The sequence below is a fragment of the Manis javanica genome, chromosome 9 (assembly GCF_040802235.1).
Source record: "Manis javanica isolate MJ-LG chromosome 9, MJ_LKY, whole genome shotgun sequence".
Taxonomy (NCBI): Eukaryota; Metazoa; Chordata; class Mammalia; order Pholidota; family Manidae; genus Manis; species Manis javanica.
The window spans coordinates 62,651,215-62,665,520 of record NC_133164.1 but is presented as its reverse complement, the minus strand read 5'-3'; the positions used below and the strand labels follow the sequence as shown (position 1 = coordinate 62,665,520).

Below are 14,306 nucleotides of genomic sequence, written 5' to 3'. Positions count from 1 at the left end.
TAATGCATCTTATATTTCAGAAAACACTTCAGAGTACTGTTCAGGTATCAGTACACTTTTTCCATAAATACTTTAGATTGCATATCAATAGAGTTCAGCATTTAAAATTTTTTCTTTTTTCTTTAGTGAACAAATACATACAATGAAATGTACAAATCCTTATGTGTATTAATTCATTGAGTTTTGGTGTATTTGTAACACAAACCCCTTATGATTCATTTTATCCTAACATCCTAGGGGCCCTTACGGGATGCAGTCCTACTCCAGTTTAAACATTTATGTGAACCATAATCTGGCTTCTTTAGTGGTAAAATAGGATGATTGGTTACTCTTTCCCTAGAACTCTATCCCAGTATGTGATCCTAGGACTACCTGGATCAGAATCATCTGGGGTACTGGCTAAAATTTGGAATGTCTGCCCCACCCACCCCATACCTGCTAAACCAGAATCTCTAGTGTTAAATTAGAAATTACATTTTAACATATATTCCAAATCATGTTTATTTGCCATCCATTCCCTCAAAATTTTTCTAGTGAGGATAATCTCTTTTCTGCCATATGGCTCATAAGTTTTCAGTTTTTATGCCCAGTGACACAAAGCTCATGTTCTAAGGTTAAGGTAGTCCATCTCCATGGCTTTCTGCTTGTGTAAGATGATTTATCACTTGCGCATATAAATCTGGAGCTTTTGGAGTTCTTTTAGTCTACAGTCTATAGCTGTTTAGCAGTAACTTTGTTTTTTTTTTTTTAGATAATTACTTTTTATTGAAGGGTAGTTGACATACAGTATTACATTAGTTTCAGGTGTACAACACAGTGATTGAACATTTATATACATGATAATTCTAGGTACCAGCTATCACCATACCAAGTCACAATATTTTGACTATATTCCTTATGCTATCCATTACATCCCAGTTACTTACTTATTTTACAATTGAAAGTGTGTACTTTATTTATTTTATTTATTTTAATTTTTTTGTGAGGGCATCTCTCGTATTTTTTTTGATCAAATGGTTGTTAACAACAATAAAATTCTGTATAGGGGACTCAGTGCTCAATGTTTAATCCTTAATCCACCCCAAGCCTAATTTTCGGCAGTTTCCAATCTTCTGAAGCATAACGAACAAGTTGTTACATGGAGAACAAATTCTTACATAGTGAATAAGTTACATGGTGAACAGTACAAGGACAGTCATCACAGAAAGTTGGTTTTGATCATGCATTATGAACTATAAACAATCAGGTCAAATATGAATATTCGTTTGATTTTTATACTTGATTTATATGTGGTTACCACATTTCTCTTTATTATTATTATTTTTAATAAAATGCTGAAGTGGTAGGTAGATGCAAGATAAAGGTAGAAAACATAGTTTAGTGTTGTAAGAGAGCAACTGTAGATGATCAGGTGTGTGCCTGTAGACTAAGTGTTAATCCAAGCTAGACAAGGGCAATAAAACATCCATGGATGCAGCAGATTTCTCTCAGAACAGGAGTAACTTTGTTTTTGAACTAATATTATATAGTATAGTTGAAACCATTTAAGAAATTGCTTGGCCTTTTATTTGCTGGATTTATTAAGCCACACATATCCCTTTTCCAATTTTCAATCACCAGAATGCTAAATATATGATATAATTCCAAGACTAGTTTGTAGCGATGCTCATGATTTAAAATTATGCCCTTGAGAATCCAGGATATCTTAATTCAGCACTATTGACATTTTGAGCTGTGTAATTCTTTCCTGTGGGGCCCTTCGTGTGCATTCTGAGATATTAGCAGTATTTCTTCTCTGTACCCACTAGGTTGTAATAGCTACCCCTTTACTCCCAATGCCAGTTATATGACAACCAGAAATGTCTCTAGACTTTGCTAAATGTCCCTTGTGATAAAATCACCCACAGTTGAAGTTCACAGCTTTGAGAAATGATTAATGGAAGGAACTACATAAAAGGATTGTCTGTGTTACTAAGGAAACAAAAGATAGTAGCAATAGTTATTGATACTATTATGTTTTAATATTTTTTACTACTTTCATGAGAATGACTCTAAAAATTTCATGTTATGAGAAAGTTTGTATCCCTTAATGAACTGTTCTTTTTACTAGCTAAAGTCTGTCATGATTCTGTTTTCTCATTGGTTGCTGAGAAACTCAGCTAAGTTTGTACTAGTTGCAATGACTTGTAAGCTTAATGAGGGAGAGGTGCACCATTTAGGTAAGTAACGAATCCTGTTTAGTTTAGATGCCTGTTTAATAGGTAGTGGGTTAGCTAATGAGTTTTCTGGAATATAGGGATTTTTTTTTCTTGCAAATAAACTATTAATGATAGTTCAAGGAGATTTACAAATAGTTTAGTTTGAAATTGAATGGTTAAGGAACAAGTAGTAAAATGTGAGCAGTAGATGGTAATGAAATAGGAATGAGAAAATAAGCTTGGGGGAGGGTAATCGTCTATCCAGTTTCATAGACTAATTTTTATTATACCACATAGATATATGTGGGTTGAGAAAATTTCTTGTACTTGACAATTTTTATATTATAGTGATGTTACATAGAACTGTTATGGTGGGAGATATTACTTGGGAGAAGTATGATTTGACTTTGGAGAGAAGGTACATACAGTTGTTAAGAGTACAGCTTTAGATTTCTCACCATTTACTAGCTGTGCAGCTCTAGGTAAGATTCTTAATGCTTGTAAGGCTTAAATTTTCTTACCTCTAAAGTGAAGTTGTTTCATAGGGTTTAAGGAGGATAAAAAATAGACATAAAGCTCTTAGCTTCGTGCCTGCCCATAAGTGGTCATTAACTATTAGCTGTCATTTTTAACTTTATTTAAAATAATTCATAGATGAATGATATGAGTTATAAATCATCTTTAGATGGTTTTGATCTGAAGATATGAATGTGTATGTGCATTTATGTGTGTATGTGTATACATTTAAAAAATTATGTAATTCTTAAGTTCTTCATGGATTGAGAAGTTACCTTTATAATTGTTAAAAAACCCTTCTTTTTGACCAGTGACTTAATATACAACTAAGTATTAACTCACTGGAGTAGAGAATTTCAATATAAAATACAGTGATTTGGGTATATTTTATATGTGTTTAATATATAAGACACTGTTCCATAGATTATCTGTTAGGGTATAGAACTCAAAATAGAAATAATGTGGTGATGAACATTTGTTATGTCCTTATTAAAAATACTTTTATAAAAGCATATTATAGATAATTAAGACATTAGGGTCTTTGAGTGTGTAACATCACACTTTGGAGTATATCTTAGCATCAGAGATTTATGTACAAGCTTATGAAGAATGATCTTTAAACATATAGTATGTGTGTTGTCATGGTTTGTAGACAATGGTTATAATAGACTCATTTTGTAATCTTACTTTACTCTGTAGTACAAATTTTTAGACTTGTTTTGGATAATCTTTTGAGATTTAGCTCTCTCAACTCCTTTAGTATCTCAAGGGATAATACACACTTGCCAGTGTAGCATATTTCATTATCATAAGGAAAATACTATGCTTCCCAAACAGCCAGAACTGAAGTCACACTTAATTTTTTAATGGATTGGGCTTCAAGGAAAAAGATGAAAAGCACCGTGTTTTTAGCAGTGCTGTCCTTCCCCATTCTCTGTGGCTTAGGCTCTGTGAGTGGTGTCAAGGAGCCTCAGAGGGAGGGAAATGTCAGAATAAAAGAAGGGTGGTAATTGAGCTCTTCAGGTTGGAACTGTTGACGGTCCCAGAAGATAAAGCACAGTGGTGTGGTCTTTCTGTCTAGGGCTTAAGGTACAATTACTTTGCTCCTTTAGAGCACGGCTAGAGTTTTGTTATTATATCCTTTTGGATTTTCCCATAGCTATTATGGTTTTGCCTTCTTCTTCCTTTAATTTTGGTTCCAAATGCATAGTATTTGCTTTAGTTTTGTAGTTACCTCTGTTAAGACAAGCCTTTAATCAGTGTTGGAGAAGAAAGACAAGTTAAAACCTTTGTTTACTGAAAATTAATTACATAAATGCTTAATTATGCTGCCTATTAAATTAATGAATGCTGGTATCCAGTATTATATACACAATATATTTTAAAAATCGTAGCCTCAGATTTGTGTTTTGGAACTTTTTTTATTGCATAGTTTGCTTTTGAACCACTAAATATGCTATACCTTGAGTAGAGGCAGTAAATAAATAGTGGAATAAATATATGCTTTGAAATCAAACTTGAGTTTTGTCTGATTCCCAGTTGATAGCTATATAACTTTGATCTTTTGGTTCCTTGGCTAAAAAATTGAAAATTAGGATCCTTACCGCTGGTAGTTCTTAGTAGTTTACATGAAATAAATGTGTAGTGTGTCTGACAGTGATAAATACAGTGTTAAGTTCTCTTCTCCATTCTCCACCCAGCTACCTTATTCCTAAGAGTTTATTTACTTATTGAAAGAAAAGTCCCAGAGTAACCTTTGAAAGGCTGCATTGTTGCTGCAATTATAGGTCAGTAACATATTAGGATAAGGGTGCTTTGTTTTAAATTTCTATTTAAATGATTAAACTGTGAGTTTTAAACCTCTTCTGGGAGATTTTGCCTGTGAAACTTCTCTAGGCTCTCTAGTCCTTTGCCTTCTGTACTTTCTTCTTAAATTCCCCCCAAGTCAGTAAAGGGGAAGTTTGTAGCTATTTAAGCAGTAAACTGGGGGGTTGACTCCTACATATTTCTGAGATAGTAATGATTGTAATAGTAGAATGATGAACTCCCCATATGATAATTTGGCCCAGTGAACCTCTGAGGAACTGCTTACAGTGTTGGATGGCAGTACAGAACTTCATGGTCCTTGTTGATTGTGTCATGCGATACATTTTTACTGTTGCTAATGTGACGCTAAGGAAGTGGTGGTAATGACTACCGTGGTATTGCTTATTTTGCAAACTGCGTAGTTCTGATTTCTTTGAGTCTGTGGCTTCTTGTAGTTGTTTTTGGTAGTTTGTGTGTATTACAGCTTATTAAAAGCACTACAGTCCGTTGATTTCAGGAAGATTTTTTTTAGTTTATAAATCCTAGAGTTGGAAAAGGGAAAGAAGACTCTTTAAAATTTTGTCCTAAAGTTAAAGTTTATGAAATTCCACTGATAAAAGTATATAAATGTTTGTGTAGTTTCTCTACCTACCTTTATATAATAAGTGGGCTTTGAAAAAGGGGAAAAACAGTTATACAGAAATGAGATTTCTTTCCCTTGGTTTGATTACTAATTTGCTGTTTTGGTGTATTACTTGTGTAGCATAGGAGTCTATCTTTCTAGATAGATTGCATAGTTAAATATTATGTAGTATGTATTTTCATATAATAGCTTAATATTTAATAAATATTTTTCATATGTGAAAAATATATACATTCAGGATATTTATATGTTGTATCTACTTTTTTAAAAAAATTACTAGAATTCTGTGGATTTCAAATCAGCTACAATGATTGGTTGTTTTTCCTTGTTAGATTTTTTAAGGCATTGTGAACTTGAATTCAAAGATTTTTGTTTTTATTACTTGAAGTCAGTTTTTATTATAGTAAGTTATATATTTGGAGGACTATACAATGAATATTTTTGTATTTCTCTTAAGATGTTAAAATTACATGCAGAAAAACGATGTGCATAATGTTTTGTGTTTTTTTCAGGTCCAATGATGCATCAGCAGCCTCCTTCTCAACAATACAGTATACCACAGGGAGGCGGGCAGCATTACCAAGGCCAGCAGCCACCCATGGCAATTATGGGTCAGGTTAACCAAGGCAGTCATATGATGGGGCAGAGACAGATTCCTCCCTACAGACCACCTCAGCAGGGTATGATTTCATTTGGAAAATTTCCTGCTTAATACAAATAATAGTAGGTGAAAGGCTTTACATTTCAATGAATTTTTCATCTAGGCAAAGTTAGGATGTTTTGTTTCTTGATTTTTAAAAGACTACATGTTATTTCTTTCCTACAAGGTAGTGGTATAGTATGTTCAAAGGGTCATGAAATGGGTAGGAACTTCTAGGTATATAGCTTACTTTTATTTATTCTTGCCTGGGAAAAAGGTTACATTATAAAATTTTATATCAAAAGCTCACTGATTTATAGCAGAAAGTACTGTTTTGATTTTGAAAGCTTAACTAAATACATGGTTAGAAACAAACACTAATTTATTTCAAACTGATCTCATATCCAAATACAAAGGAAATTAATTTTTACCAGTTTGAACCTCCTTTTAAAAACTTAGTGTTTTGTTTTTTGAGTTGGTATTATTTGATATTGCATGTATGGTCTTAAGAATCTTTGTGAAATGTGGTTTGTGGTGTTGCTGTGTGTTTATGTATGTATGTGTATAAGAATAGTTAAAAGTATCTGAAATGCCAAAGCATGGGAGGGGAAATCTACAGCTGGGAAATAATCCTCATAACATCATATTAGAAAGAAAGCCTTTGATGACATAGAGAACATATTATTTACATCTTGACCGGTTGTGGTTTTTCAGGCCCACCACAGCAGTACTCAGGCCAGGAAGACTATTATGGGGACCAATACAGTCATGGTGGACAAGGTCCTCCAGAAGGCATGAACCAGCAGTATTACCCTGATGGTAATCTCTCCTAATGTTAACTTTCCCATTTTTCTGTCCCTGCCCAATATTAATATAGATAGGTATTCAAAGCATTTTACTGAGAAAGAAGAAACTAACAATATGTTTCTTCTAAATTTAGAAACACTTTAATAATTTAAAACACCAATGACAGCATTTGTTTATTAATTATATATTTCAAAGTATATTTTGTTTAGATATTCCGTATTAGTACCATCAGGAATCACTTCTGTCGTTGGAATCCTTTCTTATATAAAAGAGGATCCTTTTATATTTGGAATTGTTTGTTTTGAACCAAAGCAAATGTTACTGATTTACGTTTTTGAATAACAGCTTTTTTGAAAAAATTCATATACCATAAAGTTCACCCATTGGTTTACTTTTACGCATTGTATAAATACATAGAGAATATAGTTCTCAAGTTTTTTTCTAAGTTTCATTATTTTAATGTTGCATACTTCTCAAAGAACTGTGGTTTACATACATTAGAATTTACATTTGAAAAATATTTTGGAGGCTAAATTATATCTGTAATATAGCTGTATGTAGATTTAGTAGAATAGCAAAGGCATTTGGAAACTTAATTTTAGTTAATTTAATGGTGGCATATATATATATATATATATATATATATTTGTTTATTTATTTATTTACTTTTTAAGTGGGAAGGTGGGTAGTGAAAAAGTCGTCACTAAAGGTGTGCTGCACTTAGTAATAATCCAAGCACACCAGTAGGCTTTCATTGTACTGTCCTTCCAGTTTTTCTGTATGTTTGAAAATTTTATGATAAAACGTTGAAGAAAAAAATAATTCAAACATATAAAACTGACGAATTTACAGTTCACATTATAAAATGATTTGTCTTATGAAAGGATTTGCTGGTCTTCATTTATAGTAAGCTCCCTTGGTGCATTTAAGGTAAACTGCTTAACAGAGATAACTGGGAAGACTAAGACTTCACAGTGAAAGTGCTGGGACTATTAACTAGAAGCTAATGTAAACTAACAAGAAGATATAATTTGTTGTGTTTAATAAGCCATTTTGCCCATGTTTTTTGTCACTGTATAAAACATAAAGGTCCATCGATATGAGGGCTGTGGTTTTTACTGCACAGGCTCTGCCTGTAGAGGCAAAGCAAACCTTTGTAGTACTTCACATGCAGTAAATTATTGTGAGTGATAGTGATGACATGGATGGATAATTCTGGTGAGAAAACGACAGATTTTTTATCTCAGGTTTTCTTGCTCTGAATTATTCAGAATATTGGTTTTTTTTTCTTTTTCCTTTCATGTGTACACTTGATTTTTTTTAGTGAAAAACTTTAGTATGTTTATATACTATAGATATTCTAAAGAGGTTAAATCTAGGTGGTGGTTTTATGCAGTAGGAAGTCTGCTGAAAATAAATGATTATTTAATTTTTAAAATGTATTTTAAGTAATTGAGTTGACTTTGTCACCATTATTTTGGTACTATTTCCTGAAATATGAAATTTGTATTTTTATGAATAAGAACTTTCTATTCAGAATTTATGTTATTTTTATAAATATCAGAACTTTCAGTTTATTACATCAGGGGATTTTAAAATTTAAATGTATCATTTTTGCATAGGTGTGTAATATTTTTATCTGACATTTACAAAGACTATTCTGTTTATAGCAATTTTTTAAAACAACATTGGATATTTTCTTACTGTGTTCAGATATTTATGCCTGTAAATATGTAGATTAAGAGTTGGCAGATTTTTCTCTGTAAAGGGCCAGAGAAGAAATATTTCAGTTTTTCCAGGCCATATATATTATATAATATATATAGTCTTAGTCTCAACTACTGAACTCTTGTACCATGAAAACAGCTACAGAAAATGTGAATGGGCATAACTGTGTTCTACTCACAGGCTACTGGCTGTATTTATAATGCAAGCCATAGTTTGTCAACCCCTAATGTGGATATTGATGAAGTGGTTTGGGAATATTGGAATACTAGAGCACTGAGTATAAGATTTATTCATAACTATATTCATTCTAAATTAGACATTCTTCTAAAATTTAGTTCAGATTTTAGCTACCTGAAACATTATCTCCTGCATTTTCTTAGTACAACTTAGTTAAAAGGTCTATTGATTTTCATTAAAGTCCAGTCATCTTACAGGTGAAATTTATTGAGCTTTAAAACTAAAGATCTATTCTAGCACTTAATGCAATATTAATTTTATGAACACTTACGTTTATGATACTCTACAAATACTTTATAAAGGCTTCTATAATGGCAACATTGAACAGTATATTTTTGCATCTGAAAATACTATATAAGATACATTTACTTTATGCAAGTAAATAAGATGTGAAAAATTTCAGTTTCTTTCAGGGAAAAAACTATGGAGCGCTTTTATATTTTGCATTGTTTTAGCATATTCTGTGGAATTGGCGACTAGCAGAACAGGTGTTTGACAAAATATGATAATTGCTTCCTTTGTTCATTCTAATTTAAGTTATTTACATGTGAAAGGCCTAAATGCTTTCATTTTCTCTTTTTTAAAAAAATGAAAGATGAAGGTTATTTTCCCCTCCTTGTTGAAGATTATCAGAGTTAAGACTAAGTGTAATGTCTCTAAAACTACTGTTTTTTGCTTAAAAAAATTTTGCACGTTATTTCAGTATGAAATAATCACATTGGTAAATATTGGCTAATGCAGTTGAAATTATTTTTTATGTATTTCCATTTCTTTTTCTTTTTTTCAATTTTATCTGAAAGTTTAAATATATTTAGGGTTTTCACTCAGTGGCCATTAACGTTTCTTCCTGTCTCTTGTCGAATTGATGTAGGTCATAATGATTACGGTTATCAGCAACCGTCGTATCCTGAACAAGGCTACGATAGGCCTTATGAGGATTCCTCACAACATTACTACGAAGGAGGTATCTATATACCTTCATGCACATACACATATATATCCCCTTCTACAGGAACGATAATTCTTGCATAAGACAACTTCTATCCATGCAAAGCTCTTGTAGAATACTAGTTGCTGGCTGTCTTGAAAGTTACAGGGAGTCCAGAACAATTAAAATAATTTCCTTACAAATAGTTAAAATGTGTAACCGTGACTTGCCATTTCTAACAACCATAAAAAGACTAAAACATTTAAAAATAATCTTTTCCTCAGTGGAAATTTTCTATTTGAACATAAATCCATCAATCCAATTTTTTTTCTTGTGTGTTTACATATGTATAATTTTACATATAAGTATAGTGCCTTTAGGAAACAGCTTGCTGATCTTGTGTAGCTAGTCTGTGCTCTTGTAGCTGTCTTTAATTTTGTCTTTTTTATTTTATTTAGCATAGTCATGATCTTATGACTGTGATGTTCCAGTAAATGTAATGCTCGTATGGCAGAGACGCTGAAAATGCTGCAGTTCAACCTTGCAAAATTGGCTTTAACTGCAGTTTGTTTGGCCGAAATCCTTCTGTTTGGTTTGAGTTTTTTCTTTGTTTTGTTAACTTTTAAAAATCAATATAGCATTTCATTTTGTTCTTGTGTTGTTGGCTATGCATCTTAGAGGAAAAAAGTTAATTAAGCAAACTTTTCAGCTTTTTTTTTTCCTTTTCTCCAATTACCCTGTAGGAAATTCACAGTACGGCCAACAGCAGGATGCTTACCAAGGCCCACCTCCCCAGCAAGGGTATGCGCCGCAGCAGTATGCAGGGCAGCAGTATGCAGGGCAGCCACAGGGCTACGGTAAGGCGCTTCTGCCCTTCACTTTTGTCAGCAGGAGAGGACGGTCACTTGTGAAATGTGGACACCTACTGTCTATTTTTCTAAGAACTGTTGTTTTTGAAAATTAACAGTTTTAGTTCAGGCAATTACTGGAATATTTATTTTAAATGTTCTTAGATAAATTAATAATTCATTTTGAAAGAAACATAAACTAGAGATGGTTCATTGACCAGAGGTAAGGTATGTAGTCATTTAAAGAGATTTCTTAAATGAATTTTTAATCCTAATTGGCATTCATGACAAGCTAGGACCTTTGTATGTTTTTGGAAAATGGATGAATTTGGTGATAAGTAACCATATCTACATAATCTGCTTAGCAAATTTGTTTTTAAAACTGTTAACTGTTACTATGAAAAATAATACTGATATTTAGATTACAAATGAGATCTATTTGGAATGCATAGAGAAGATTTTTTTTTGTCATTCTCTAGTTAAATAGCAATATACACCTCTATAAGGGTGTATTTGTTGCAGTTATGTATCTTAGAGAGTTTGGGGTAAGTGGAGCCATATTTTGTTATTATATATTCACTATAATAACCTACTTGCTGGAAATCTGACTCTAAATAATTTTATTTGATAAGGGGAATGATAAAGATCTGATATCTAAGTTAAATTTCAGGATACTTTAACTACTTTACGTATAGGCAAATACTGATACCGAGGTTCTTGTACACGGAGCAGAAGAATGAACTTCACAAACACTCAAGGTAGGAGAGCTAGGTAGAGTCTTTTATTTAGAGATAAAGTGAGAGGACAGAGCTCCTACGCCAGGAGGGGGACAAGAGAGTCCGTGGTGGTGAGCTGTCTAGGCGGTTGAAGATTTTCAGGAATGAGTAAAGGGCTAGGGGTGCAGACTTGTAGAGTGCTCATTTTTGATGAGTAGAAGAAATTTGCTGTTCTGATTTTTCTCAGGATAGCAGTTTCCCTTTGGGAGCATATCAGTTAAGACTGCCAGCCCTGCCCTCAAGGTGGGCTGGGCTGTTGCCTTGTTTGCTAAAGAGTCTGTTAAAAATCTTAACTTCTTAACTTTTTGGGATGTTTATAGCTGGGCTTGCTTATCAAATTAGTCTTTTGCCTAGGTTGCAGATTACTTGATTAGGATTAGGGAAGGAACTCAGCATATAGGTACAGTTAAAAATAAGCTGGGCCTTTTAGCAGGCTAAGATAAATTTTACAGTGTCATGATCTGATTGATACAATAAAGTCATGGGTTATGCTGAGATACTTCTCTTTATCTGCAGAACAGTCAAACATTCCAGGCCAAGGTGCTCCTGGCCTTTTGAGCTGTAACTGATTTCACTGAAGAATGTCTGTGTTCCTAGTCTGGTATCTTTACCCTAGAGAATCAATGTGACTCTGACTTTGCATAATGCTTAACACAGAGTTTCAGTAGGGACTTCTTTGCACATCGTTACATTGTTCTGTCTGTAATTATCTCGCATTGCCTTTTTTCCAGAGGCCCTCACCCTGATCTGCCCAAACCAGCAGTCCCTGTCCTAATACGGTGCTAGTGACAGAGAAGTAGCTGGTTATTAATCTGACATCACCTCTTACTGACATGGTCTCTTTTTTACATAAATAATGTCATATTATTTTTATTCATTGGTTTAAACTCTTCTGTTACTGTGGGTACTTCTTTCTACCTGTGATAGCAAATCTAAGAACCAGGATCAGGCTGAAATTCTCTTGTGCTTTCAACATATACATTGAAATTCACTCAGGTATTGGTAGTCAGGCATTTTCCCAAAAATGGTAAGTTCTGGTTCCCTAATTCCAGATAAGACTTTCGAAATGAATATTCCATGGGTTTCTTATTTTTACAAAGGGATTTTCTTGCTCTTCTCAGTGGCATTTCCATTTCATGACCATTGAATATTTCTACTTTGAATAAATAGAGTATTCTGGTTTTATTGTGTTTGCATGAAAACAAATGTAATGTGCCTAAATCAGGTAAATTCATTAAGAGAAGTATTATTTTCAGAGATGTATGAGAAATTTAATATTTTTGATTTAAGTAGTTAAATACTGCTTTGTTAGATATTGGGACTTCTAAAAGAAAAGTTCCCGTTTTGCTTACCCCATTGGCTTCCATTGTCAGACTTTCTTCTAATAAAAAATTTGGAGTTTTAATATTTGAATGTGTAATAATTAAATAAAATAATACACTGATGGAATTCCTTCTTTAAAATTTTTTTATTAAGGTATGATTGATATACACTCTTATGAAGGTTTCACATGAAAAAACAATGTGGTCACTACATTTACCCATATTATCAAGTCCCAACCCATACCCCAATGCAGTCAATGTCCATCAGTGCAGCAAGTTGCCAGAGATCCAATTTGTCCCTTCTCTGTGCTACACTGTTCTCCCCGTTATCCCCCACACCATGTGTACTAAACATAATTCCCATCAGTCCCCTTCTCCCTCCCTCCCCACCCGCCCTCGCACACCCCTCCCCTTTGGTAACCACTAGTTCCTTCTTGGAGTCTGTGAGTCTCCTGCCATTTTGTTCCTTCAGTTTTGCCTCATTGTCATACTCAACAAATGAGGGAAATCATTTGGCATTTGTCTTTCTCCACCTGGCTTATTTCACTGAGCATAATGTCCTCCAGCTCCATCCATGTTGTTGCAAATGGTAGGATTTGTTTCTTTCTTATGGCTGAATAGTATTCCATTGTGTATATGTACCACATCTTCTTTATCCATTCATCTACTGATGGACACTTAGGTTGCTTCCACATCTTGGCTATTGTAAATAGTGCTGCGATAAACATAAGGGTGCATATGTCTTTTTGAATCCAAGAACTTGTATTCTTTGGATAAATTCCAAGAAGTGGGATTCCCAGGGCAAATGGTATTTCTATTTTTAGTTTTTTGAGAAACCTCCATATTGCTTTCCACAATGGTTGAACTAGCTTACATTCCCACCAACAGTGTAGGAGGGTTCCCCTTTCTCTGAATCCTCACCAACATTTGTTGTTTTTTGTCTTTTCAATGCTGGCCATCCTGACTGGTGTGAGGTGATATCTCATTGCAGTTTTAATTTGCATTTCCCTGATGATTAGCTATGTGGAGCATCTTTTCATGTGTCTGTTGGCCATCTGAATTTCTTCTTTGGAGAACTGTCTCTTCATATCCTTTGCCCATTTGTTAATCGAGTTATTTACTTTTTTTTTTTGTTTTGTTTTTTTCTCGTCAGTCTCCAATCTTCTGAAGCATAATGAACAAGTTCTTACATGGTGAACAAATTCTTCCATAGTGAATAAGTTCTTACATGGTGAACAGTACAAGGGCAGTCATCACAGAAACTTTCGGTTTTGATCACGCATTATGAACTATAAACAATCAGGTCAAATATGAATATTTGTTTGATTGTTATACTTGACTTATATGTGAATCCCACATTTCTCCCTTATTATTATTATTATTATTATTATTATTTTTTTTTTTAATAAAATGCTGAAGTGGTAGGTAGATGCAAGATAAAGGTAGAAAACATAGTTTAGTGTTGTAAGAGAGCAAATGTAGATGATCAGGTGTGTGCCTGTAGACTATGGGTTAATCCAAGCTAGACAAGGGCAATAAAACATCCACGGATGCAGAAGATTTCTCTCAAAACAGGGGGGGTGAGGTTCTGAGCCTCACCTCTGTTGATCCCCAATTTCTCACCTGATGGCCCCCCTGTGACTGTGCCTGTCTTAGGTTGTTCCTCCCTTGAGGAATCTTACCCGTCTCTGGCTAAGCAGTCATCTTCCGGGGCCATACAGGGAAATGTAAAGTTGGTAAGTGAGAGAGAAGCCATAATGTTTGAAAAGGTTAGCTTTTTACTTCTTTGCAGATTTATGCCCTGTGCCTTCTATGCCCAGCACTTGTCTCGAGGTATCTTTACCACCTGGAGGAATT

The 14,306-nt window shown here is 33.7% G+C and overlaps 1 protein-coding gene across 5 annotated transcripts in view; it reads left to right on the top strand.

Annotated features, from left to right (window-relative positions):
• Nucleotides 1-14,306, top strand: part of SS18 (SS18 subunit of BAF chromatin remodeling complex) — a 104,472-nt gene that overhangs the window by 67,085 nt on the left and 23,081 nt on the right. For 2 of the 5 annotated variants that reach the window (XM_037025441.2, XM_073212709.1), the window contains exons 6-9: nt 5,676-5,843; nt 6,518-6,622; nt 9,447-9,539; nt 10,247-10,360. In XM_037025441.2, the coding sequence (XP_036881336.1) occupies nt 5,676-5,843; nt 6,518-6,622; nt 9,447-9,539; nt 10,247-10,360 (480 nt within the window). The remainder of the gene's footprint in view (nt 1-5,675; nt 5,844-6,517; nt 6,623-9,446; nt 9,540-10,246; nt 10,361-14,306) is intronic. The other 3 variants (XM_073212707.1, XM_073212710.1, XM_073212708.1) reach the window with 3 other exon arrangements.